The sequence below is a fragment of the Xyrauchen texanus genome, chromosome 26 (genome assembly GCF_025860055.1).
Source record: "Xyrauchen texanus isolate HMW12.3.18 chromosome 26, RBS_HiC_50CHRs, whole genome shotgun sequence".
NCBI lineage: Eukaryota > Metazoa > Chordata > Actinopteri > Cypriniformes > Catostomidae > Xyrauchen > Xyrauchen texanus.
Genome location: NC_068301.1, coordinates 31884496 through 31911905, shown reverse-complemented (window position 1 = coordinate 31911905; position 27410 = coordinate 31884496). Strand labels below are relative to the sequence as shown.

Below are 27410 nucleotides of genomic sequence, written 5' to 3'. Positions count from 1 at the left end.
CTTGCGTTACTCCAACTGACAGCAAGCGCTCCAACGGTACAGTACAGCCACTAAGAGTGGGCGGGAGCGTCCGGCGCCAAAACGTCATTTCATTGGAGCATTGTATGATAAAAATAAAATATGATTGGTTGGGGTTAAATTATTGAGGCAGAAAGAGCCAATGGATTAATTGAGGTTTAGAACGATTTGGATTTTGCCTTGCTATTGGTTGATATGTGAACTGACAGACTTATCTAAGGAGACAAGCAATATTACTAGTCAAGATAATATAGATCTGGTGAAGTGTGAAATCAAGGTTGATTAATATGACCATTGCTGGCCTCAGTATTAAACATAAAAGTTGTAATAACATGACTGAATAGTAACTGACTTGGATAATAAAATAATGGGCTAAATTCTAGTTTTTCTACAGTTAAAAGTGCAGTTATTTGCAAATAATACAAACATTTTTAATAAAATAATTTTAATATGATCAATTGTAATGTATATTATTTCTAATATAACTTTAAATATAAATATGTTCATATTAAATAACTTTATATAACATTAAAATCAGGGTGGTGGTGTTTGGTACCTTTTTTGTTCGCTTTTTGAAAACGTAATTTTTTTTAATGGAATAGATTATGACAAATTCGGAGACTCTCGGCATAAGAAAATGCAGATAAAATCTATAAAAATTAAAAAAAAGAGCCAGAAATGTACTTTTTCTTATTTTTCTAATTTTACATTAAATATCTTAAGGTGTAAATAAGGTGTCTCTGAAAAGGTGCTTTTGTTTTGTTACCAATCAATCATGTCATCTGTAACTGAGTGAAGTTTTGTGTTGATACGACGAAGCAATCAAAAGTAATAGCCGTACAAATATTATTTATCCAAGTGTCCAAAAACGTCTCGAAACAAATAAAACATAATAATTGTACATAAGAACTAATTACACAACAATAACTAAAGGTGTGTGAATCCATAGCATTCAGTCATGAATAACAAGATCTCATTTAGATCCAATCTGTGTCATTTGAGTCATCATTGAGTCTGTGTCATGTACTTGGCGCCATCTCATGGTGGCCATATGTATTTAGAGAGAACAATCCTCTCTGCCCATTTTTGGATGACTTCCACCTCTGGCTGCAGCAATCTGAGTCCTAATATGATTGGTTTAGTGATGCTGGACAATGTACTATATCATTTCTGATGAATTATCTGATCCAGGAAAGCTAATGTGTTTTTAGCCAGATAGCACATTGTGCTTCATGTGGATTATCTAATGATCTGTGCATCTGATTACATTGTATGTGGGCTCGTTTGAAAGATAATCACACCCTCCAAGTAATGGTATGTGATCATTTATGTTCCTTTAATAATTTTTTGTGAATTTAAAAGCGAAAAGACAGCATATAAGCAACACCTATTTACATGCAACATGTATGTCAAAGACATATACTTAACTATTACTTGCTATATTTTGGTGTGCAAGTAAAACAAATAGGTTGGTTGTATTCTACTCTGAGCGCTTTCTAAAAACATATAATACATCAGTTTGATGATTTTACAGATTACAATTAAATGTGCAGAGTAAAATTATTAATAAATTATATTTCAGATTTTTCTGAAAATTTCAAAGCACTTGTACAGTTTTGGTCATAATGCCTACATATATTTTTGTGTTGGTCAGGACTTCAGTTTTAATATTTTGATAATTATTTTTTCTCAGCGGGCACGCCGGAAGGCACAGGCCAATCCGAGTTTAAGGGTTAAAAACATTGCCATGTTCAATCACTTCCAAAATGAATTGTTGATTTACAAATAGTTAAAATTCATGTGTAACAAAATGAGCTGCAACTGTCATACTTTGAAAGTATCTTTGAAAAATAACCCCTTGTGTGTTTACTTTTCTTTTAATAATATTTTTTGTATTATTTTTTTTTTCTTGCTGCTCTTCAGACTCTGTTTCTGTTTTGAGGAACTTTAAATTGAGAGGTAAAGTATTTAACTGTAAACAACCTACGAGTATGAGAAAACATTGTATACATACAATAAAACAATATCTCATTACACTTTGTTCTTTATTTCAGAAGTTTAGCAAAATCATCTCGTGGTATCAGACTTTGGGACTGTCCCAGACATGAATCAAAAGGTAAAGACAGTCCACTGAAGAGATAAAGTGATCACATAACATTTACCTGAAGAAGTGCCATTGAATTATTTTAGACATTTTTAAAGGGAAAAAACACACTATGCAAACACAGCCCCACACAGGATGTGAAGGGGAAATGCTAAACTCTTGAATGCACTGTATAAATAGCAGCAAGCACTATGATAAAACCCATTCACTAATAGAGATTCAAATGAAACGGAAAAAAAACACAGGTCAACAATAGTGGCCTGTTCCAACAGAACAGTAAATGTTAAAATACATGTCTGCCCCCAAAATGGGGTGTGAAGTTTATGGCAGAACCTCAAAATGTAATGCATTAACCCAAACGTCAACCGAGGTATATGACGTGCATGCCAAAAAAAAAAAAAAAAACACAAAGTATATATTTTTTTAAATACACTCTTTTACAAATGAGAGATATAATGTTGGCCTCATTGTAATGAGCACTATGAGTCTCCCTTAAACTCCAATGCAAGTGAGATCTTTACATATTACAAGTGAGATACTGAGGTTTATTATTGGTATTGTCAGAATTAAATCAAACAGTGGACTAGCCATTATGATTGCAAATTGATATTGAATACAAACTTTTTGGAACTACATTGCTGATTGATAAATCTGTTACATCTATATTACTGTAAAATAATTTTACTATGCATTATGACTGCTTTTAGTGACTGCTTGGCAAGTAAAGTCTATAAATTACAGTGAGTCTTGGCTTAGCGATGTAAAAATTGAGGAAAGTCCAATGCCGTCTGTGATGTCTGGAACATCAATCAGCCCAATTAAACTAAAGAACACTATAGTTTCAAAACAATAATCAAAACGTATATCATTTCAGCATATCTTCTTATGCTAAAGGACCAAAAAAGTCAAAATACAGAAATGCACAGTTTTGACACCCGTAAAAACTTAGCTACATTTAAAAAATGTAAAGCCATAATTCATCTTATAAATACTCATCTACTGTGTTAAAGGGATAATTCACCCCAAAATAAAAACAATTACTTTCTACTAACCCCCATGTTTTTCCAAACATGAGTTTCTTCCGCAGAATGAACAAGTTGATTGAAAAATGATTTATTGACTTCAGAAGTCACATGGACCACTTTTATGATTCTTTAAATGGTACTTTTTTATTGTGGCCAGGATATTCTTTAAATATAAAAAAGTGGTATGGCTTTGGAACCACATGAGGGTGAGTAAATGACAATTTTAATTTTTGTGTTAACTACTCCTTATCACACCCATATCCCACAAGCAAGTGTTGTAAGGTCCTGAGGGACTGTAAACTATCTTGACGCTAACTTAACTAACTTGTTTAAACAGACTGGATGATATGTCAGAGTGAACCCATCACCTTATGGCCAGCTGACAGAACCTAGGTCATTTAGTGAAGAAAAGGCAAATGGTTAAGGAGTAGCATGTCAATCATAGGGCCATAGTTCCTCACATGTTAGAGATAGAGTGTCAAGGCTCACAAAGCACAGAGTTCTCCAAGGTGAAGTCATAACAAAAGTTGTCTAGCTTGTCATTGATGTTGTGAGGCAAGGCGATATCAGGAACAAAAGGTAGGCCCGCCTGCATGGTGAGGATGTGTGGTGCTAAGGTGAAGGGTATATCTCCTAGAAGTTCAGGAAGGGCGGGGGTAACGTCTGTGTTGTGTGTTTCTGTGGACATCTTAGCCAACGTGGGCATGGAGGAAGGCTGAGCCCTCTCTGTGATTCCTCTGTTCCCAGCGCTGGATGACTGAACAAAAAGAAAGAAGAGAATGCACACTGAAAATTGAGAACTCAAACCAGATTTGTTGAGGAGCAGCACTGTAATTAAACTGAACCGAGTGTTAGTGCCTCACAGAATGCGTGACTCAACTATTGTATCATTTACTGAAGTGCCACTGTGAGCAAGTGTTTAGCTCTATAAAACCTCCTTAATCCAGAATAATTTCAGCCTTTCCTCACTATTAGCGTCAAGGTCAGGTCATGTGATATACCAGAGATAAGCATCTTTAGTATTGTTGTCAGTTTAGATTTACTGCAACAATACCACACACACACACACACACACACACACACACACACACACACACGTAATGGTATTTGGTTTTTTACCTTTTATGCAATCTGACTCAAATTATTACATATAAAAAATAAATATTAATATATATATAACCAGGACTGCAGTCAGTAAATGAACAAGGTTTTCACATATTCTGAAGAAAATGGAAGTTGTTCTTGGCCATGCAAAAGCCGCTGACACAACGCTAGTTTGTTGCGGTTGGTTTTCAGTTCATTGCTATGGTGTTCTGAGTGTTGTCAGTGCATTGCTTTGAGATTGCTAAGGTGTCCTGAGTGTTGTCAGTGTGTTGCTATAAGACTGACAAGTTGTCCTGAGTGTTGTCAGTGTGTTGCTATAAGATTGACAAGGTGTTCTGAGTGTTGTCAGTGTGTTGCTATAAGATTGACAAGTTGTTCTGAGTGTTGTCAGTGTGTTGCTATAAGATTGACAAGTTGTTCTGAGTGTTGTCAGTGTGTTGCTATAAGATTGACAAGTTGTTCTGAGTGTTGTCAGTGTGTTGCTATAAGATTGTCAAGTTGTTCTGAGTGTTGTCAGTGTGTTGCTATAAGATTGACAAGTTGTTCTGAGTGTTGTCAGTGTGTTGCTATAAGATTGACAAGTTGTCCTGAGTGTTGTCAGTGTGTTGCTATAAGATTGACAAGTTGTTCTGAGTGTTGTCAGTGTGTTGCTATAAGATTGTCAAGTTGTTCTGAGTGTTGTCAGTGTGTTGCTATAAGATTGACAAGTTGTTCTGAGTGTTGTCAGTGTGTTGCTACGCGACTGCTAAGGTGTCCTGAGTGTTGTCAGTGTGTTGCTACGCGACTGCTAAGGTGTCCTGAGTGTTGTCAGTGTGTTGCTACGCGACTGCTAAGGTGTTCTGAGTGTTGTCAGTGCATTGCTATGTGATTGCGATGTTGTTCTGTGTGTTGTCAGTGTGTTGCTACACGACTGCTAAGGTGTTCTGCGTGTTGTCAGTGCATTCCTATGAGATTGCGAAGTTGTTCTGAGCATTGTCAGTGCATTGCTATGAGAATGCCAAGTTGTTCTGGGTGTTGTCAGTGTGTTGCTACGTGACTGATAAGGTGTTCTGACTGTTTTCTGAGTATTGCTATGTGACTGCTAAGGTGTTCTGAGTGTTTTCAGTGCGTTACTACGTGACTGCTAAGGTGTTCTGAGTGTTGTCTGTGCATTACTACAGGACTGCTAAGGTGCGCTAAATGTTTTCAGTGCATTGCTACGTGTCTGCTAAGGTGCGCTGAGTGTTTTCAGTGAATTGAAGCGCGACAGCTATTGTGTTCTGAGTGTAGTCGGTGCATTGCTACAAAATTGCTAAGTTGTTCTGAGTGTTTATGGTGCATTGCTAAGCGACAGCTAAGGTGCTCTGTGTGTTTTCAGTGCATTGTGACTGCTAAGGTGCTCCGAGTGTTTTCGGTGCGTTGCTACGCGACTGCTAAGGTGCTCAGAGTGTTTTTAATGCGTTGCTATGCGACTGATAAGGCGTTCTTAGTGTTTTCGGTGCTTTGCTACACTACTCCTAAGGTGCTCTGAGCGTTTTCAGTGCATTGCCACTTGACTGTTAAGGTGCTCTAAGGTTTCTAAGGTGCTCTACATGTATTCGGTGCATTGCTACGCAACTGTTAAGGTGCTCTGACTGTTTCCGTAGCGTTGCTACACGACTGCTAAGGTGCTCTGAACGTTGTTTGTGCATTGCTATGTGATTTCTAAGGTGCACTTCATGTTTTCGGTGCATTGCTCCACGACTGTAAATGTGCTCTGTGTGTTTGTGTTGCTTGTGACTGCGAAGGTGCTCTGACTGTTTCCGTTGCATTACTATGCGACTGATAAGGTGCTCAGTGTGTTTGTGTTGCTTCGTGACTGCTAAGGTGCTCTGAATGTTGTTTGTGCATTGCTATGCGATTGCGAAGGCGCTCTGACGGTTTTCGGTGCATTGCTATCCGATTGCTAAGGTGCTCTGAGTGTTTTTGGTGCATTGCTACCAGTCTACTAAGGTGTACTAAGTGTTTTCGGTGCATTGCTATGCGATTGCTAAGGTGCGCTTAGTGTTTTCGGTGCGTTGCCCACGACAGCTAAGGTGCTCTGTGTGTTTTTGTTGCATTGCTTTGTGACTGCGAAGGTGCTCGGACTGTTTTCGGTGCGTTACTCTGCGACTGCTAAGGTGCCAGAGTGTTTTCGAGGCATTGCTACGTGACTGCCAACAATACATATAGAAATCTTTATTGTCATTGTACACGTACAATTCAGTTGGATGCAATCTGATCAGTGCAACATCAAATGTAGCTCTAACGCTGTTCTACAAACAGATTTATACTAGTTTCAAGCATTTATTTACCTAATTTGGCTGATTCATTATATTTTTTTCATGGTGTTGATGCATTTTGAGGAGTATATAATCTGTCTTTAAGTGAGATGAGTAAAGAGCACGGTTGCATAAATATATGTCCTATTTATATTTGCATACGTATTTTGCAAACATACTCCCGAAAACAAACTTCTCTTTTTATAATGCCTGAATACATGTGAAATAATGTTAATTATGAACAACATGTACAGTATCAAATTTGATGAATAAAATAAAAAATAGCAGTGTGATTCTGCAAAATGCACATTTACAACACAGCATCATAAGCAGATTTTCAAAAACAGACCGGGTTTATGTTTGTAGTACAAAGGGTTCATGAACTGCAACTATTTATTAGAGTATTAGTGTATAAGCGTATAATTTCGGGGTGTGTACCAGCTGCACGTCCAATGCAGGTGTTTGCCAGTTAATTAGTGTCACCAACGCACTGGATTGAGCAGCTGCAGCGCCAAAGTTTGTATCTCTTTTATTCAGTTAGTTATCATCACCATCCCAAAGGGGAAAAAAAATCGTTCCGCTTTCCGTAAAAGAGCGGACGGTTTGTTGGACCAGATGTGAATATGGCCATAGGAATGCATTGTTCCCGTTCAAAAGCTTGTTCAGAACAATCAATCACACCGAAAAAAAGGGTTTGGTGTGAACAGGCCTTTTGTTTCGGGCTTTATGGTTAAAGGTTTGTATAAGCTCCTAAACCTTAATATGAGCCACAGTAATAGTGATGCTTACCTTAGCAAACGCCTAATAATGAGTATTGAGGATTTCCCTAATTTAGGTTGTGTACTCTATTCATAAATGATGGTTTTTGTGCTGCAGTTAATCAGAATTAAGTTTTCATAGTGGTGGAGGGGATTTTACCCTTTACCTTTCCTGTTTGTCTTCAATAAGTGACAAGCACATGTTAGACAGGAAAGAACAATCTATTACTCTCAGTGCCAAACTGTAACATGAAACTGGTAAAGTATATAGAGTGTTAAGCAAATAAACACAACAAGGCATAACTCTACTTCATATTCTGATCTCTTGAACGACTCATAAAAGTTCATATACGTTCCAATCAAAAGATCTGGGATGCATCTGAAGGCATTTGAATTTGCAATCGTCTTGGAATACAGGAACTTCATGAGGAAGAGGTGCAAGGTGAACCTGCATTGTAATATGTAATTATATGGCTAAATGTCTATCATGAATGATTGGATCTTATGATTCTACATGATAAATGCCTATACTACAAAAACCCCCATCATGATTATTAGTTGAAACAGATGTTGTGGCTTGAAGGAATCCTTTGGTTATCTCTAGGTCCAAACAAAAAATAATGAGCTTTTGAACACATTCTGTGCTATAACACACATATTGTTTACTTCTTGTGGCTATACTTTGAGAACAGTGAGTATTTCTGAATGGCAGCTGTGATCCATTCCATCTTTGTGATGTGCATAATATACAGTTTGTTTGGTCTGAGGTGCTAATGAAATTCTGTGGTCTTTTCTAAAGCTGTGTATTTGTGGCATTTAGCAGCTACATTGTGAAATGCCATTCTGTTCCTGTCAATGTACTGCAGCTTGCAACCACTGCTCGTCTTTGCAGTTTGTTTATGCTTTGCATATGGTGTCAGCTTTTGAGACTGTTCCCCTTGACACATTAAAGCATCGTACAGTTCTAGTGCATCTGCAAAATGAAAATCACCCTAATGTGACAAGAATTTGCAATTAACTAATTTACTTCAAAGTTTTGTAAAACTGTCTCAAACCATCTTTGAGACAGTTTTGACAAGTAACTGCCAATAACGGACTCCAGGTTTTGAGAAAGCACCTAATTTTAAAGGAGAAAGAGTGCAACTGGGCCTCTTTCATTAGCCATATGGCTCCAGGCTGTGCTGTGGACCAGATTGCTGAATGGAAGTAGCACATGTTGGCCCGGTTCAGTCCTGCCACCTGGCACCTGTCACACACCCAGCAGTGTGAGAGCTGCTAGGCCAGTCACAGCTCAAAGGGCTCTTTTTCTCTCTTCAGTGCATTTGGGCATCCAGCACACAGCATATGGGAATCATGCCTGCCTTCTGATATGGATGACTCTATGAGCAAATCTTAAGATTGAATTACTTACTGACTGTTCAGGATCAGAATGAAAACATCATGCTGTGAAGTCTTACTAAAGGAAAAGCTTATATAATTCCATATACATATTCAATAACATTTTAAAGATTCTGAAGAAAATGTGGCGCTTAACCCAGCAAATTTAGCCAAAACGATGCTAAGATGCTGTGGGTGGTTGCCAGGTTGTTGCTAAGTGGTCGGAAAGATGATCTAACGATGTTTTGTGTGTTGCTATGTTGTTGCTTACTGGTCTATGTTAGAAAAGCCCTATGATAATCTAAACAAACAGTACAATAATCATAAAATGTGTCTATATTTACTGTGTAAAAATTATTTCTATCAATTTTCAAAAATAAGACTGTCGCACAGTTGTGGCTTCATTCCAACCACACCTTTTTTTTCTTCAAAAAAGTCAACAGAAGTGTCAGTGAAGAGAATGCTTGAGCTGAATTATGAGACAGGTGATGTTTAAAGAAAATTCGGAAAAAGTGTACAAATATTATTTAATTGTGTGCATTTAGCATACATGACATTTTTGCTATAAATATAGCTTTAGCAAGACACAATCCATAATTTGAGATATGGTGGAAATTGTCATGACTTGTGCATGTATAACACTGTTGGACACAGACAAATAAAAAGAAAATACTGAGAGTGTGTGGTTTTAATCAAGACTGCACTTAATAGAAGTCCACAGTTCAACAAGTACCCAAAGTGGCAGAAATACTCAATTATAGCTGTAGAGACAGCAACATTCCCTGAATTATCAGAGTACTTGCAAATAAAACAGTGGGGCTAACAAAGAAGTATATCAGAGAACTGGAAATGTATGACACAGTTTGTTGTCCACTAGTTGCTGCAAGCAACAATGGATCACTCTTTTAAGTAAAAGTGTTTGTAAAAGAATTTACAAAAATAATCTCACCTTAGATGGCTGTACAATTACATTTGTTGCCGGCTGCATAATGTTCAAGGACTGCATTTTCTGTTGGTGCTCCTCCACAGTTTCACCTGAAAAGCCAAAAAGTTGAAGACTGAATGTTTAAAAACCAGTCATTTTTTTTTTCACCACATAGCGAGTGTGTGGTCCTTCCAAAGCCTTCACAACAAGGACAATAACATGGATAACCCATGATTAAGAAGTGGTCTTATTACATTAACACAAGCATTAACTCTCCTGGATACTTACAGCCACAATTAACGCCGTTACTTGACAGAAAACGGCAACACCTTAAAATCATAACTAGAAATTAACAGCCCTGTTTTATTTTAATGATACTAAATGAAGCCATACTCAAATATGGACATTCTCCAGCAGACATCTAAAAGAATGTAGCTTGATAACTTATTTGTTCCTCTACAGCTTTAATACACATCCCTTTTCAGTCTGGAGTCACAGATGGTGTAGTAAAGTAAACCCAGCCTCACCCCAGAGCTCCCGAGGATCTGCTCACCTCTGGGACCTTCACATCCACCACATCTCCTCCCTGTTATTACCCAGAGTTTACTGATTTTGATCACTTCACAAAACCCTCTACACAAATTAACTCCTTCTGAGAGGGTGCCCGTTGTTCCTGTTCAGGGAAAAAGCTCAAAAAAAGCTCAGGAAAGTGTTTGTATATGTCTGAAGGGGCATTCACACAGAGAGCAGTTTAATTGCTGGAGGTTGCAAGTTGCTGTACTGTTGGTTGCCAGTAGTCATTCCCATTTGGCATTATCCAATTGTATTAAAAGGGGAGTCCACCCAAAAATAAAATAATGTAATCATTTACGCACCCTCATGTTATTCCAAACCTATAGGACTTTTTTCAGTGGAACATGATAGAAGATGCAAGGCAGAATGTTTGCCTTAGTGAAATGAATAAAAATGGCCCAAGAAATTAAGCTACAGAGTTCATAGGACTGCTCTTGCACAAATGCCTCAAAGTAATATTCCAGATACAAGTTCAGCTCAACTGTCCTCATTTGTGGCATCATATTGATTAAAACAAAAATACAATTTCTTCTAAATTTCTAAAAAGCAAAACTCGAGGTTACAGTGAGACACTTACAATGGATGTGGACTTTATCATCCTGAAATACAGGATCTTCATGAGGAAGCAGTGGAAGGTGAACCTGCCATATGGCTCCATGTCTATCATGAATGATTGGATCTTCTGATTCTACATGATAGCTTGCTATACTACGAAAACTCCCATCATGATTATTAGTTGAAACAGATGTTGTGGGTAAAATCTGAAGCATTTCGATGAATTTACATATGTATAAAGAGTGAATGAGGACAATTTTTGTAAAGTTTAAAAGCAAAAAAGTGAAGCTTATAATTTCAAAAAAGCACCTACATTAATTCTTCTGTTAAAGCTTGTGTATTATTTCAGCTGTAAAGTTGAATTGTAATTTTTACAGTTATTTTAGAGCTTGTTCACATTACATCATGGCAACGAAGTTGTAAAATTGACTAAATTTACACAGAAAAGGTTAGTAAGTGATCACACTAAAAACATGTTAACATGCATATTGTTTATGTCTTGTGGCTATACTTTTGAAACAGTGAGTATTTTAATGTTTACGGATTGGCCCCATTCACTTCCATTGTGCCTCACTGTAACCCGGATTTTTGCTTTCTTTCAAAGAAAGGTCAAAATAAATTTTTGTGGTAATCCACAAAAAAAGTGCACGACTTAAAGGAATGTTCCAGGTTCAATACAAGTTAAGCTCAATCGACAGCATTTGTAGATCAATGTTGATTACCAAAACAAATACTTTTATGGTGCTTTTTCATAGGGTTTTTTTTTATGTCTTTTTTGGAGCCATTTCACACGGAACATGTTTTTGCTGTGTTTTTTCATTGTTTTCCTATGTAAACATGTGCTAGATGGAAGTCTTTTACCATTGCGCAACATCTCGCTGTTTTTTCATTTTTCTAAAGAATATGTTGCTAAAAATAAATTGTTTGTTTTGTGCATGTATGTGTGTTCTTTTTTCCTTTTCATTTTTCTTTTTTTTGGTGGGGCCAGTGGAAATGTTGGCAGAAAGTATAAATATTAAATATAATATTATAAATATAAAACCCTTATTGTTGAGCACTGGGTGTAAACAGATGTGGTCACTATGAACTGTTGCTGTAGGGAAAAGAAGCTTAAAACAACTTGAGGTTGAGTAAATAATGACTGAATTCTCATTTCAGGGTTAATGCACTGTTTTTCCAAGAGGACTTGTCTGTTAAATGAAAAACAATTACTGGTCTTATGCTTTACAAAATCACCACATGCCTGTCACCCAGACTGAACCACACAAACCATAGACACCATGGTCTTGATCCTAGAACGTAAATTCTCTTGCTGTGATCCAAAAACTGTTCTTTCATATGTGCTCTGTTACCATTATAACCTGTCCTGCCAACCAGAGGAACCCATATTGTCTAGCATCAATGTAGAAACGGGGTCAGGCTTGGGTCTTGAGATGATCTACAACGTCCGCCCCTACCGGCAACATGAGAAATACACACTGGCGGCCAAAAGTTTGGAATAATGTGCAGATTTTGGTCTTATGGAAAGAATTTGGTACTTTTATTCACCAAAGTGGCATTTAACTGATCAAAATGTATAGTCAGGTGTAATTTTCAAAAATTACTATTACAATTATTACAACTACAAAGAGTTGTCATCAAAAAATCATCCACGTGCTGCAATGACAGCTTTGCAGATTCTTGGCATTCCAGCTGTCAGTTTGTCCAGATACTCAGGTGATATTTCACCCCACACTTCCTGTAGCACTTGCCATAGATGTGACTGTCACCGTACAGTCTAGCTGATCCCACAAAAGCTCAATGGAGTTAAGATCCATAACACTCTTTTCCAATTATCTGTTGACCATTGTCTGTGTTTCTTTACCCACTCTAACCTTTTCTTTTTGTTTTTCTGTTACAAAAGCATCTTTTTCTTTACAATTCTTCCCATAAGGCCTGCTACCCCTGAGTCTTCTCTTTACTGTTGTACATGAAACTGGTGTTGAGCGGGTAGAATTCAATGAAGCTGTCAGCTGAGGAAATGTGAGGCATCTATTTCTCAAACTAGAGACTCTGATGTACTTATCCTCTTGTTTAGTTGTACATCTGGCCTTCCACATCTCTTTCTGTCCTTGTTAGAGCCAGTTGCCCATTGTCTTTGAAGACTGTAGTGTACATCTTTGTATGAAATCTTCAAGCATTGTCTAGCTTTCATTCCTCAAAACAATGATTGACTGATGAGTTTCAGTGAATGCGGTTTCTTTTTTGCTATTTTTGACCTTAAGACATGCCAGTCTATTGCATACTGTGGCAACTCAAAAACAAACACAAAAGACAATGTTAAGCTTCAGTTAACAACCCAATAACTTTCAACTGCGTTTGATATAATGGCAAGTGATTTTCTAGCACCAAATTAGCAATTTAGTAAGATTACTCAAGGATAAGGTGTTGGCTGCTGGAAATGGGGCCTGTCTAGATATTATCAAAAGTGTCTTTTTCAAATAGTGATGGTGCTGTTTTTTTTTTTACATCAGTAATATCCTGACTATACTTTGTGGTCAATTGAATGCCACGTTGGTGAATTGAAGTACAAATTTCCTTACGAAAAAGCAAAATCTGTACATTATTCCAAACTTTTGGCTGCCAGTGTACTAGAAGACTGGGTCACGTGAAGCAAGCTGAACTCTGGACCTTTTCAAATTACACAATGTTACAACACATACCATTTGTGTTTTAGTTCTCAAGCATGGTGCTTAAACCCTTGAAAAAGGGTGAATTAAAGAGTTCTAGCCTATTTTAACCAGAAGTCTGTATGAGCAACATACTTGGCTTCAAATTGATCCTCAGTAATGCTAGGAAAGTACAAAGAGGTAAATAAAGCTTTTTATTAATCTACTATGCATCATTGTACATAACAATATAGATAAGGTGCATATCAAAGAAACTTATTAAATATCATTCTACCTTGTGTTTAGTTAAAAACTGTAGGAAACATGCCTTTATTATTTTTAAATATATTTGTATTTAATGCCTTTAAAATTTTGAATCTACTTGGCTGCAATGGCTGTTTGGATGAAATCCTGGTTCCTCTGATATATATAAAAAACAAAACATTACCTATTAGAAGCCATTTCAGAGCTAATACATAATTGAAGGGATATACAATGAATATAGTCAATAGTCTAAAAAATATCAAGAAATATTTTTTGTAGTCATATCGCCTAGTCTTATGTGTAACTGTCATTAAAAAATAATGGCACAATGTAAAACATAATTATGGCCCTAATAATGGGCTTCGTTTTCAATATGCAAAATATAACTTCTTATTTATTTCTTTTGATTTTGGAGTAAAATAGGGCCAGGGCATTGTCTTGATATTTCGTTAGAATCACCCAAAGTCACATTAAGGTATGGAATACCCACTTTTCATTATTTTTAATCATTATTGTAATTATAATTTTCATAACTGTTTATTATCCCATTTTTAATTTGTAAATACGTCAAAATACAGAAGTAAAATTGGTTGCAAATGCTGCTTTGATTTATAGATGATTTCACAGATAGCTCAAGAACTAATGCACAATCCTTGTTCAGTACATTTCTCCAGACAGCGGGCTGAAGGACAATGATGGAAAGCCGCCCCTCTTGCCAAAATGACGCATGTTGTTTAGATGTATTTTGTACTACAAAGGAAGGGTAGCTTAATGCCAATTTTCCTGAACTGACACTTTTTTGACATCAAAACCATTCCTAACATTTCTGACAATTTAAAATGGTGGGCTTAGAATGTCAACAAATCATGACCCCCCTCATATTTTTAGCGAAGCCCCTTTTCTTTTCTCTGTCCATTTCAAAATCGTTCTCACAGCATAGCTAGCCTAAAATTGGAGAAACATTAGGGGATAGCTTGCCAAACATCCATCTATCCACAAATATTCAGCAGCAACTTTCCATTCCTTGGTTCCCATTTTTCTCAAACTACATGGTATGTGCTATTCAAACGTGGCTCAAGACTTCAGTCAACAAATCTTGCACTTTATAAAGCGTAGGGCCCCTTTTATAGCCCAATTTCATCTACCTTTAATATAGTTATAGTATGATTTTTGTATCTTTCAAATGTGTAAATTTATGACAAACATAAAGCTACCTATCAGACAGGAAACATAAATTTGTGCACCTTATTACTGCAACTGGCAGTCAGAATGACAACAGAGTAACATGTGATTTATAACAAAAACTAAAAGGAAAGGATATGTGATATATTGTTTGTCATGGCTATGAATCTGTGCCATCTAACAAAAATAGAACCATGGCCATCAGCAGTATCCACTCCTTGCCTGACAATTCATTATCTTTCTGCTCAAAATAACACTTATCTTGTGATGAGGCGGGTTTACTTTCACTCTCTGTGACACTGGAGAGACATACAAAACATCTACAGAAAACCCCAATACCAGGTTTTATGAAATATGCCCTGATTATTTTTTTTAGCAAAAGATGATATGATAAATTCATTAGGTAAAGTACATATGTAGACAAGACAATGAGACTAAAACACTTTTAGCTTTCCCACTGAACTCCAGCCTTGTGCTTACATAGAGGCACTTCACAATAAACGTGGAAGATTGTTTTATGCTGCTGCCCTCTTGTGGTAATAGAACAGTATTAAAGGGTTCGTTCACTCAAAACAATAAACAAAAATTCTCTCATAATTTACTCATATGCCATCCCAGATGTGCATGACTTTCTTTCTTCTGAAGAATACAAACAAATATTTTTAGAAGAATATTTCATCTCTGTAGGTCCATACATTGCAAGTAAACAGTGACTAAAATTTTGAAGCTCACAACACATAAAGGCTGCATGAAAGTAATCCATGAGACACAAGTGGTTTAATCCGCTGCTGAATTCCGAATGCATACTTCTCTTACTACTTCTACCATATGTGTCCATATTAAGAGTAATATGGTAGTATGCATTCCGAACTCGGCCCATGTCTTCTGAAGCGATCAAAGTGTGTTTTAGGTGAGAACAGCCCAGCAGAATTTAACTCAGTTTTCACTGTACATCTTGGCGACAGCAGCAGTCTGTTTGGTGATCATGATTTCAAGCACAATTACACTTACTATAGTGCCATCTAGTGCTCTGCACATGCGAAAAGCACCAGGAAGTGTAATCAAGCTTAAAATCATGATCACCATGGAGACTGCTGCTGTGAAGATTTATATTGAAACTGTAGTTATATTTGAGTTTGTTCCCACAAAAAAACAATTGGTTCGCTTCAGAAGACAATGATTAAACCATGGGAGTCTTATTGATTACATTTATGCTTTTTTGTAGCTTCAAAGTTTTAGTCACCATTCACTTGCATTGTATGGACCTACAGAGCTGATATATTCTTCTAAATATCTTCTTTTGTGTTCAGCAGAAGAAAAGTCATACACATCTGGGTTGGCATGAGGTTGAATAAATAAATTTTAAATTTTGGGTGAACTATCCCTTTAAACAACCAGTTTTTCACACTGTGGCATTCCTAGTCAATTAAAAAATGTAAACAGTCCAGAGAAGGATAAAAGGTGTTGCGAAAATCTAGGATCTAGGTTCCTGGTATGACTCACCAATAATGACGAATCCATCAGTTTCTCTCTCGGATGAAGACTTTTTAGCTCCATCCTTCTTGAATCCGAAAAAACTCAACATGTTTGTGTGTCTGTTGAAAGTTACAAGAAAGACACACATGATATGATAATCTGAGGGCTTCGATTTGAATTTGAAGATTGCTTGTTATTAAATTAATTTTACTTTACATTGTGGATTCAGAAAAAAACATAATGATTAATCTCAAGTTAAAACATTAAGTAAAATAAAACCAAGATACTTTTGAGCTGTTGTTTGCTTTTCATTGACAACTAAAAGGACAAGTTAGCATGCGTTAGTTTTGTAACATTAACTAGCTAGATTCCTATACTATATGTATCAATCAATAATAGAAACAAAAAGATAAAATGCTTGACACATGAGTTAAAAAAATATGTGCTGTCTTACTTTAAATCATCTGAACAATATTTCTGTCCGCTTGTGGTAAAATCGGCACGACTTAAGTTTTGATCACGAGTCCTTTCCACGTCCTGTTCGTTTGCTTTTTTGGTTCGTGTGAAACCAAAGGCAGATATGTGTGTTTATCTTTAGATAAGCGTTTCTAAAAAAAAATGCGTTGAGACAAATAATGGTGCGATTTACTATATTAAACCCGCATAGGTGGTCACTAACTATCACTTTTGCATATTGTATTACAACTGTGTCATACCAACACAAATGTGAGCTGGTTAGAAACAAACAATGGAAGTGTTGATCAGGTAAATAATTCGTTTGTTAAGGCTAAAAAGGAGAAACATTTGGATGTAGTATATGGTGTCATTATCAAGTTCTGATTTTCCAAAAATAAAAAAGTGACAGATTCTAGGAACTTCAGTTAACAAGGAATTTGTTTCGAACGTTTTCTCTGACACACCGGAAACACGTCACTAGTCGTCAGTTTCCCCGCGGTTTTAAGTGTTTGATTGAGGGGCTCTACGTTAACTCGACTGTGCTATCTGTTTTTATTTCTTTTCTGGTTAACCATACACATCCGCAATGACGGGCGTTCACGAGTCTCCAAAACACAGAATCAATGCATCGATGACGTCGCAGTACATTAGTCGACCAGTCTGCTTCGTTGGACGCTTGGAAAAGGTATTGGCGTTTTCAAAACGTCTACTGATCTGCAGCATGTATTAATAATTGTGCATTAATTTATTTACATGAGTCAATATCGAAGTGAAATACTATGTGTTTATTTACCTGATTTTCTGTATCATACAGGCTTTCTTAGGCAAATTTGTTTACATGTTGCAAGAAATGGCATGTTGATAGAGTATTTCCTGTAATTATGAGGTATGATGGTGTTTTGGCAGGTCCATCCATCAGGAAATGCTCTTACCTTGTCAGATGGAGAAGGAAAGATGGCATCAGTGGAGCTCAATGAACCTGTAAGTGATCACTTTAGTATGTTGCATCTCAGTAGATGTTGTTGGCCTTTAATACAAAGGTATTTTGTTCCCTTTCTAGCTGGATGAAGAGCTGAGTGGGATTGTGGAGGTTATTGGCATGGTTTCCAACAAAGGATCAATCATGGCTGTTTCATATAATCAGTATCGAGAAGACAAAATCCCCTTCGGTATTGTTGGTTGCGATTCTTCTGATTTACCTTTTAATGTGAATGTCCTTGTATGTGATAAAAAAATATATTTTGTCTTGTATTCCAGATTTGGAGCTGTACAATGAAGCATTGAAAGTTCTTCATGATTATCCACAGCATTACCCATTTGAAGTTTCTGCAAGCGGTTGAAACTTTTCATGGTTTATTTTTTAAATATTAATTTTATTTGCCTTTTGTGTAATAAGATTTTTCCTGTGTTTGTAAAATATGGTAACCATTTTGAGTATTTAATGATCCAGAGTGTTTGTACTTGAAATAAAACTTGTCAAAACATTCAACCTAGTTTCCATCCACTTTTTGTTTTGTTATAGACAAAGTGAAAATGCTGGGTGGAAAAAAGTTTGCGAAATTTGCCTTTTTATCAATAAAAATTGTGTGCGTGATGACATCATGCTTAAAGTTTGTCGCATAAGTTTTGGTATATCGCAAAAGATATCTGCCGTTAAGCCGTTGTGTACTTTTCGCCTCCCAGATGTCCCTAATTTTTTCCCTCCGAAGTCTTTGTAAAATAGTTAGTGTATTGAGACAATTCATTGAAATTAGCCAGCTTACTGTCATTTTAATTTCACAAATAAAAGCAATCTGAAGAGGAGGAATTGGAATCAAAAGGGAGCAGTTGCCCTTCTAATAGGACTGTAATTGGTCCTGATGTTGGTCCTGATGTTTCACCTGTCGCAGGTTACCACTGGTTCCCACCCGAAAGTGATTCTATTCAAGCTGGCAACCTGCACCAAGTAGTGGGGGGAAATTTTCAGTCTTAGTTTAAGGACCATCTATCGATGGGTATATGTTGTGTGCACAACTATTAAAGAAAAAAAAATATGCAGGTTACATATGACACATTCCTGATATTCAGTAGGCTGTTTTGAACAATCATCTAATCTAAAGCATTGTCATCACAACTGTATCATGTCCCTCATATTTCTCCAGCAACTTTTAACGACCAACTGAACTTCATTATCATCTGAAATACATTTTTGTAGGGCATCCTGTCTGCTATAATGTTATAAGCAGGTGGCAACACATTTGCACAAGTATGCATATTTTGTTGATATAGATTTTTAGAAAAGATTCTCTGGTTCTGGATTATGATTATGGCATCTTAAAACATTCACTTTCCCTTGTACAAATATATACATTTAACCTAAATTGAAATGTTGGGGGAAAAAAAGTTCTTATCCGTTAGTCAACTACCCTTATACACAGTTTAGTGCAGAAGTTGGGTGTTCGTTGTTCATGCCCAAAAGGGTTTTCGGGTGGGGGAATCACCAACTAAATCGTGCAACCTTAGATGCCCCCCCACCCCCCGGGGCAGTCAAGTGCCCCCTGGAAGACAAGACTGTTTACTATTTAATGAGGACTTAGTCCAAAGTTTTTTGGTGTGTAGTTTAGAGACCCATTTGATTACATCATTTGCAATGATTTATTGGATATTTTGTTCCCTTTCCTTTCAAGAAGGTAACTTCTACACTACGCCACAAGCTGACATTATGAGAGCATCTCCCAAGGGCAGTGAAGCTTGCCGCTCCGCCCCATGCTTATGTCATCAAGGGCATATTAGCCTGAGTAGCAGCACATCACCATTAGAAATTTCCTCTTTCAGGGTAACGTAGACATCTCTTGTGCTCTGGAACCCTAAACCCAATAGTTTGCTGTTCTTTTTGCACACGATCTGCAAGTAGGAGTTCTATTCTTCCCTCTTCATGCTCCAGCGTAGAAGCACCTCTTAAAATCTTCTGGATTTTTTCTGCCTCACCTCAAATGCATTCTGTCCCCCACAGTGTGGGAAATGCCGATTTTACGCTCAAAGGGTACAATACCTCCTCACCAAAGATTCGATTGAGGAAGTAACGGAGTATGTGGCACAGAATGCCTTTTTATTGCTGCTAATTTTCTAGTCTCCAAGTAGAACTCTGGACTGTGGTCCATATTGAACTTGAGGTTAATTGTGCTTAATTTGGACCCTTATTAGTCTCTATTCAAGATGGTTGCTCAGAGACAGATTTTGTCTTATGTTTGTCCACTGGACTGGTTTGAGTCAAGCGATTTTCAAGACGCATATGCGGATAACCCCTTGCTGCAGGCCATTCTTTAGATTCACCTTCAAGGGGACTGCATTCCAGCTTCTTAATTATTATGACTATTATGATAATTAAAAAAAATGAAGCAATGCTCACTTCATTGTGATACACTAAGGCAACAGGCCTTTGTTTTTATTTAATATGTTTATATTTATATTAATATTTAACTTTTTAAATAAATTGTTCAATAGAATAATAGCATATTATCAATTTTTACTGTGTTATTGAATTTCAAATATCATTATACTGTAATTGTACAATATAATTATGAATTTTCACAGGTATTGGTACCAACTACAATTTTGGTATTTTAATGAATTTGTGTATATATATATAAAATATTCTGTTCAAGTGTTCACAGCTTTTGCCCAATAGAAATAGGATTTCCTCAGAATGAACAAAAGTTTGATTGGGAGGTATTCGGGAAGCCGAGGTGGACCTGTTTGCCTCACCTGGTGCTCAATGAAAGCAAGCTCCGCTATGCTTGGATGCCTTAGGTCATAGATGACCCACGAAATGCAAATATTATTTTCCCCTATCGGCTTGTTACATCAACTATTGTACAAGATATGGGAAGACAAGGAAACCGTGTTGCTACTTGTGCCAAAATGGCACAACAGCCATGAGTTCGCAGAGATGGTAGAACAGCTAGATGCTCTTGGAGGACAGTTCTGCTCTCACAGGCTTAAGGGCCCAATCTGGAATCTTAAGCCAGATCTGTGTAGACTACATGTTTGGCCTCTAAACAGGGGCTTGTCTGACACAATATGGTTGTCAGAACCGGTGCTAAAAACTATACAACAGGCCAGGCCCCCCTCAACAAGGCTGACGTATGTCCTAAAGTGGCGACTCTTTGCTGATTGGTTTTTCTCCCAGGATTAGGGCCAAAAACGATCACTCTTTGCAGATGATATTCTCCTTCCTGAAAGAGCGTTTGGACACAGGATTCACTTCATCCATGCTCAAAGTTAATTTTGTTAACATTGCGACCACTAGTGACCTCTGAGGGCATTTCTAAAGGCAAACACCCTCTTGTCAGCATATTTCTGCAAGCGCTGGTGTTAAACGCAATTACAGGTTCCCCGTTAGAGCCATTAGAGGCAGTAAGCATATGCATACTCTATTTGAAGAATATGCTGCTACTTGCTTTGGCATCAGTTAAAGTTCCCTCCCTTCTCATATCTTTACAGAGTAAGAGGGTTGATCATTGACCAATTGGTTAGTATTGGTGTTAGACCAAAAACTGTGGTATCTCTGTTCTCACTGGTGTGAATGACAGTACGTATGCAATGTTTCACTACCCTGTTTGGTTAGTGTCTTTGTACGAAAGCCCTTGGCCAGATGACAGCTCTTCTCCCCTCCTTCCTGTTATCCGGGAAAATGTGTTAAGACATTGGACCACTACCTGGGATGGCTAGTGTCTGTGTCTTGTTATGGAGACGTTGGTTTATGATTCCAACCACTTTCCTATCATACGCCCATGATGACTTAAGCATGGGGTGGAGCCCCAAGCGTCACCATCTAATCAAATTGCTGTGGTGTTATAAGGTTTCAAGGTCACCGCCCCTGTCACATCGTCTCATTCCCACCTTTTATGGAACTAAGTTTATGAGAGTAACCAAGATGTTTTCACCAATGTGAGTATTATAGACTTATTGTTTAAGACAGAAAACATAAGTTTCTCATTTGTAGTTTTTGAAGGTGATAGTTACTGTACAGGCTACAAACTGTAAAAGATCAGAGGTTATTGCATTCATTTACACTCATTAGTTCTCTTCAGCAGAGATCATGTTAGATTCGTGAAAGATTTTATAGATGTGCAACAACCTTTTCTGATGGATAATTGTTTCTGTCCCTTTAGATGTGAATTTAAAACTTTAGAAAATAAAATTAAAAGAGCAGATCAGAGAGCAGCTTCAATACTGACACTGCTAGTTTATTAAAGTTCAGATTGAGTTCTGTCAGGTGTGAGGGGTTTGATCACTGAGCTAAATCCAGAGCACCAAAACCTTCCTCACCAGTACTGCACATACAAATTCTGCAGAGAGAAGAAGATAAGCTCCTCATTTACAGCTTAACACTAAAAAACGGTTAAACAAATAGACAAAATGATGAACTAATACTGTATATCCAGGAAAATGCTTATGGTAGAATAATAATGACAAATGTCTTTGAAACAATAAGCACACTGAATTGCAGTAATTGAAAATAATTACCCATACGTCGCTACAAGCAACTCCCCTCCCCAGATTCCACTTACACTAGAAAACCTGCTCTGCTCTCACATATGGTCTAGAATATAACCACTTTTGGAAGGTTTAAGGACTGGAACTAAATGTTGAATAAAGTCATAAAAGTGTCTATGCAATTTATGCCACTCAAATGACTAGAGAATTTAAAGAATGTTAGATCTAGTCTGCCATGAGACCTCTCTCTCTGTCAGAAGATATCCAAAGATCAGAGTTCTGACTGATATCAAAACCCCAGTCAATATCAACAGCTTGTTAGGTTAATTCTTCTAGCAGTCTAAGAGGCTGACAGAGTCATTATGAGAAATATAGCAGAAGGCAGGAGTTGAAGTGATGGTAAAAATAAGCAGAATTTATTGGGTCATTTTAATTGCATCTTTCTCAATGCTCAGTCTGACTTCATCAGACCAGAAAAAATCCTTCATACTGTTCTGACTACATTTTTGCTAATTTTCTCTTTCATCAAGTGAGGGAGGTTAATATTTCTGTGGGGGGAAAATGCTTGTACCATTACAAAATTCATCACTCACAAAATGTCAAACTGTCTGAAAGGAGTGAATGAGCCAAATACCTCAACCTGTTGCTTCAATATAGTTGTCATGTTGAGTAACTCCATATTTGACAAGACAAGTTATCTTCATCAGGAATAAGGCCATTAGAGTAAAATATGGCCACAGAGGACATTCAGTTGTTTTAAATTGATTGTTAACATGATTATTTGATCCGCAATAAGTGGTCTCCATTCTGCTCAATATTTTAATGAGGAGTTGCCCAAGGTCAAGCAGCTGCCATATAATTGCAAGTCCAGACACAGTTCTGTTTGTATAACTTGTGCAAAGAATTGGTACTTGTGTGACAATATACCTTGCTTAAATACTAATATATGTACTTAAATATAAACATGAATATATTTTTTGGTTCACATTGCAAGGTTATCTGAAGTTCATGACCTTCTAGTGTTCAAGTAACCTATTACTGCCAGGCACCAATAAAGACATGACCTTGACCCATTGCTGAAGAAGATAAAGGTACACAACATGCTGACAAAATGCATTTGACATGCTTAATAATGTATTTAGCTGCCTAATTAGAAATGTATACAATTTACTGATTCATCTACAAACAGTTTGCAGCACTACATTTTTGCAGCATCAGATCTTTCAACTCTACGGATGTGTTCACTGCCTCAGGAAGGGTTCTCCATATCACCTTCTGACATGTTTAACAAATCACCCAAGCACTATGAGTTCAAGAAACCTTTTATACCCTGTGGTCATGAATGTAAGTTCCCAGGGCCTTTAAACTGACTTTTCGCACCGCACAACAGCAAATCTACGCAGCATTTTGAACATAAAATATTTAAAAATGTTGAACACATAAAGTTAAAAATGGGTAAAGTTTATTAGCTTTGAGATCATACTGCGGCTGGGTCTTTTGCACATGCTTAAAGGCAAAGAGTAATTAAAAAAGGCACTCCATCAGTTCTTTCCATGTCATGACTCCTTGATGTGCCCTGGGCAGGAGAGTTACTTGGAATTTACTTATTTATTTATTTATTTATGCCTTGAAATACCAAGATAAGTGAATTAAAAAAATGTATTCATCTAAAACAGCAAAGAGAAACTGTCAATTTATTTAGTCAAACTCAACAAATCAGTAAACATTTCACTTTATTCAAGGAAACAGCAGAGACTGGCTTATTATCATATTTTGTGGATGTCTGCAGTAAATATACCTTTTGAGGTACTACAAAAGCATATGCAGCAGTGTTTCTCAACTGGTAGGTTGTGACCCAAAAGTGGGTCACAGGTCTGTTCGGATAGGGTAGCGAACAGTTGGGAAAGAACAATGCCATTATGATGTCTTTAGTGAAAAATCTTCAGCTGCAACTCAAGTGAAATTTCAGGCAGCTGAGGTAAATTCAATAATAATCTCATGTTCGCCACTTTATATGCGCTAAATATGCTTCTCATGTGCAATGTGAAATTTTCGTGGTGCGACTGAAGTCTGCTTTTTTGTGTGTGAGTGGCGAGAGCCATGACAGGACCACTTGCGTCAATTATCTGTTCTGCCCTAACCTAATTTATCTTTGGAGCGTGTGCACGTCAACCAGGCTTCCCTTAATATCGCGGCGCAGATCACAAAACTGATGTGACCCATCTACATTTTTGTGAGAGTTTTCTAGTTTAAAGCTCTATGGAGGAAGACAAACCTCTCAAACTGTAGACTGCCCTGACATACTAAACAGCACTTAGGAGGAAAAGAGCAACAGAGTGTTATGCGCTACAATTAAGGTTTATCAAATTACGCATCATCACCCTTACTATAATGTGTCACGATTTTACAGTAGTAACAGTTACTGTGATATTTTCACCAAACATTTTACAGTTTAATTAAATAAAGACTTATGGAAAAATTATATGGATGGATGGATGGAAAAATTATGGACAAACTTATCCTCCTGTGTAATATACATTATGTTATGTTTGAATGATGTTTGATATTAAGAAATAAATGGGGTAATGAATATAATATGCTCATATAAATTAAATGGCTCATCAACTTTTAAAAGGGGGAGATCCTGTATCTTTTGCTGTTGACATCAGCAACAAAAATAATGTCACTTAAAACACACTTGAAAACTATGTACAAGACTGTACACAATAAAGGAAAATGCGACCCAGGCTACATTAAATACAGGTTACATTTTTTACTATGTTGGGTCACCACTTGAAGTCCAAAACAAATCTGTGTCCCAAAGCAAAACCAGTTGAGAACCACTGATCTACAGTATTATCCAGAATGAATCTCAAATTTGGAAGAAAAAGTGTATAGGCCCATCTATCACATTTAAAATGCAATGACAGTTTCATAGAAGGATGATTTAGGTACATTACCAACCAAATATGATGGAGTCAAACATTTCACCTTTTAACACATTTCATGTTGAACAGCCACTTTTCTAATCAGGAAGAAATATTAAGGATATAAATATTGTTGACATGCTGATATATCACTTGCATCAATTGACAACTTTCCCCTCAAGAAAGTGAAAGCTTATGACTTAGCGAGTGACATCTTAAGTGCAGTTAAAAAATATGACTTTTGAAACATTGTCAATATACATGTGTAATGTGATCTAATCTTTTAAATATGGCTTCGTTTTTACTCCAACAAAAAGATGTTTAGTATTAAACAGGTTTATGATTGTTTACATTAAAACGGTCCGAGGCATACCAATAGCAAATTACATTTCTCCTAAATACTGATACCAATAAAACTCAAGCATCGCTGTTGCTGTATTTGCTGTCATTTTTCACTGATGATCTCTGACTCCTCCTCCCTGTAAGTCATTTCGAGTACCTTGCCCTGTCAAATGTTTGTAGCTTGTCGAGCAGACAGGTATTTCACTCATTGGGCAATCAAGAGGACTTAATGGATTCCACACTTTCTTCTTTTAAAAAACTGGGCTGTATTTTATCAGATGGGTCGAGGAATGTGTGTTTATTGTCATACATATGAAAGAGGACAGAGAAGATGTGAACAGGGTATGAGGTAACCGTTTATGAGCTTTTTATTATTTCTGTTTTACACATTTTAGAGTGAAGTTATCAAAACTATAACATTTTCACAATGGACAGATAGTGACCGATACATAAATAAAAAATCTGGTCCAACTCAGCCATTTAGACATAAATACATAACATTTTGTACATAACATTAAGCAAAAGAGTATTTGACAACCTTGAATAAAAGTGTATTATTTTTGAAAAAGAACAGATCACTGTGGAGATAAGAAAACGAAATCTGCAGTATAAATATAAAGTACTCTTACTAAAAAGTTACATCATTTATTAGGTGAGAGCAGGCTTCTGCTTTTTAACAGGCATTCTTTTTATAGCTTGAGGACACTAAAAAATCCAGTTTAGACCTGCAGATTTCTCTGATGATTTTCCTCTGCCATCTGCCTTTAACACAGTCCTATAAATGTAAGTACTAAAGCAATTACTATATTTGTAATATATACTGTAATTTAAGACACATTTCCTTTTTTTCCAACATACTGCACACCATTATGTCTGTAAACTGATAAGAGAGGTGTAATTTTCAGAGATACAGGAATTAACCCTGTCAAAATAATTGCCCTCCCAGTCCACAGACCTAAGGGGGTTTTAACACTATGAGTCCCAGAGCAGTCAGCGGTAACTGTCAGGACACTGGCACATTGAGCACTGAGGGAGAATATAGAGAGAGTATTATTTCTTTATTCAGAGACTATTTACCTGGACTCAATGAAACTTTGATTATTCTGCCTCTAGCCCGCTCATACTGTGATATCGCTCATGATGAGGATGCAACTGGACCCCTGTGATTGATTTGGATTATTATAGAGTGGACATTAAGGACACGGACAGAACTGCTGTGAACATTTTTGGTAGGGGTAAATAGACCACCATAATAAGTTCCTATTTTTGAGTTTTCATATTACATGTGTTATTTTGTTGAATGTGTGGAGGCACACATCATCTACTTTACTGAAAATATTTTTGACTTTGATTTGTGTATGACATGTAAAATCATTGTGAAAAAAATGATCTGAACTGTGGCACAGAGTCAGATTGAGTGATTTTCTGTTTTATTATAATGTTAATATGATGCAATGTATGAATTTCAATGATACGTATGTATTTGTTTTCTATTAATTAAACAACATAGTTATCATTACTGCTGTACAATTTTATATCAATATAGCAGTATTTGAAGCTTTCAAAATCTGATGGTTTTGGCTAGTACCATTTTTCCCCAAAGTTGTGTTATAGAAACAATAACTGCTTTACCTAGGGTATTTTGGCAAAAACTATGGTTACCATGGTGTTAGAAGCTACAAAAAGTATACAATCATAAAATAAAATGAACAAAATTCTTGTGATCTAATAAAATGGAAATATTTGTAAGCAAAATAACCGTAATAACCATTGCAGCACATTTGTGTCACTTTGCACTAATGCACTGATTTTGGAGCAGATTCAGGGTTGAAAATGACAGTGCACGTACTTGACTGTGCACGACTCAGGACAGCTCGCAGGATATGCCCCTCTTGACCCCTCATAATTCCTAGAGTCAA

The 27410-nt window shown here is 36.8% G+C and overlaps 2 protein-coding genes across 2 annotated transcripts; one reads left to right on the top strand and one right to left on the bottom strand.

Annotated features, from left to right (window-relative positions):
• Window positions 1-2050: 2050 nt before the first annotated feature.
• On the bottom strand, window positions 2051-16842 carry LOC127620112 (UBAP1-MVB12-associated (UMA)-domain containing protein 1-like). Its single transcript, XM_052093215.1, has 4 exons — window positions 16743-16842; window positions 16316-16407; window positions 9615-9700; window positions 2051-3904 (listed from the first exon to the last, which is right to left on the bottom strand). Exons 2-4 carry the CDS (start codon window positions 16395-16397, stop codon window positions 3626-3628), a joined length of 447 nt encoding a protein of 148 aa, XP_051949175.1. The 5' UTR covers window positions 16398-16407; window positions 16743-16842; the 3' UTR covers window positions 2051-3625.
• Window positions 16843-17213: 371 nt separating this feature from the next.
• LOC127620249 (replication protein A 14 kDa subunit-like) lies at window positions 17214-18227 on the top strand. The gene is made up of 4 exons (XM_052093411.1): window positions 17214-17429; window positions 17651-17725; window positions 17805-17913; window positions 18002-18227. Exons 1-4 carry the CDS (start codon window positions 17331-17333, stop codon window positions 18082-18084), a joined length of 366 nt encoding a protein of 121 aa, XP_051949371.1. The 5' UTR covers window positions 17214-17330; the 3' UTR covers window positions 18085-18227.
• Window positions 18228-27410: the final 9183 nt, after the last annotated feature.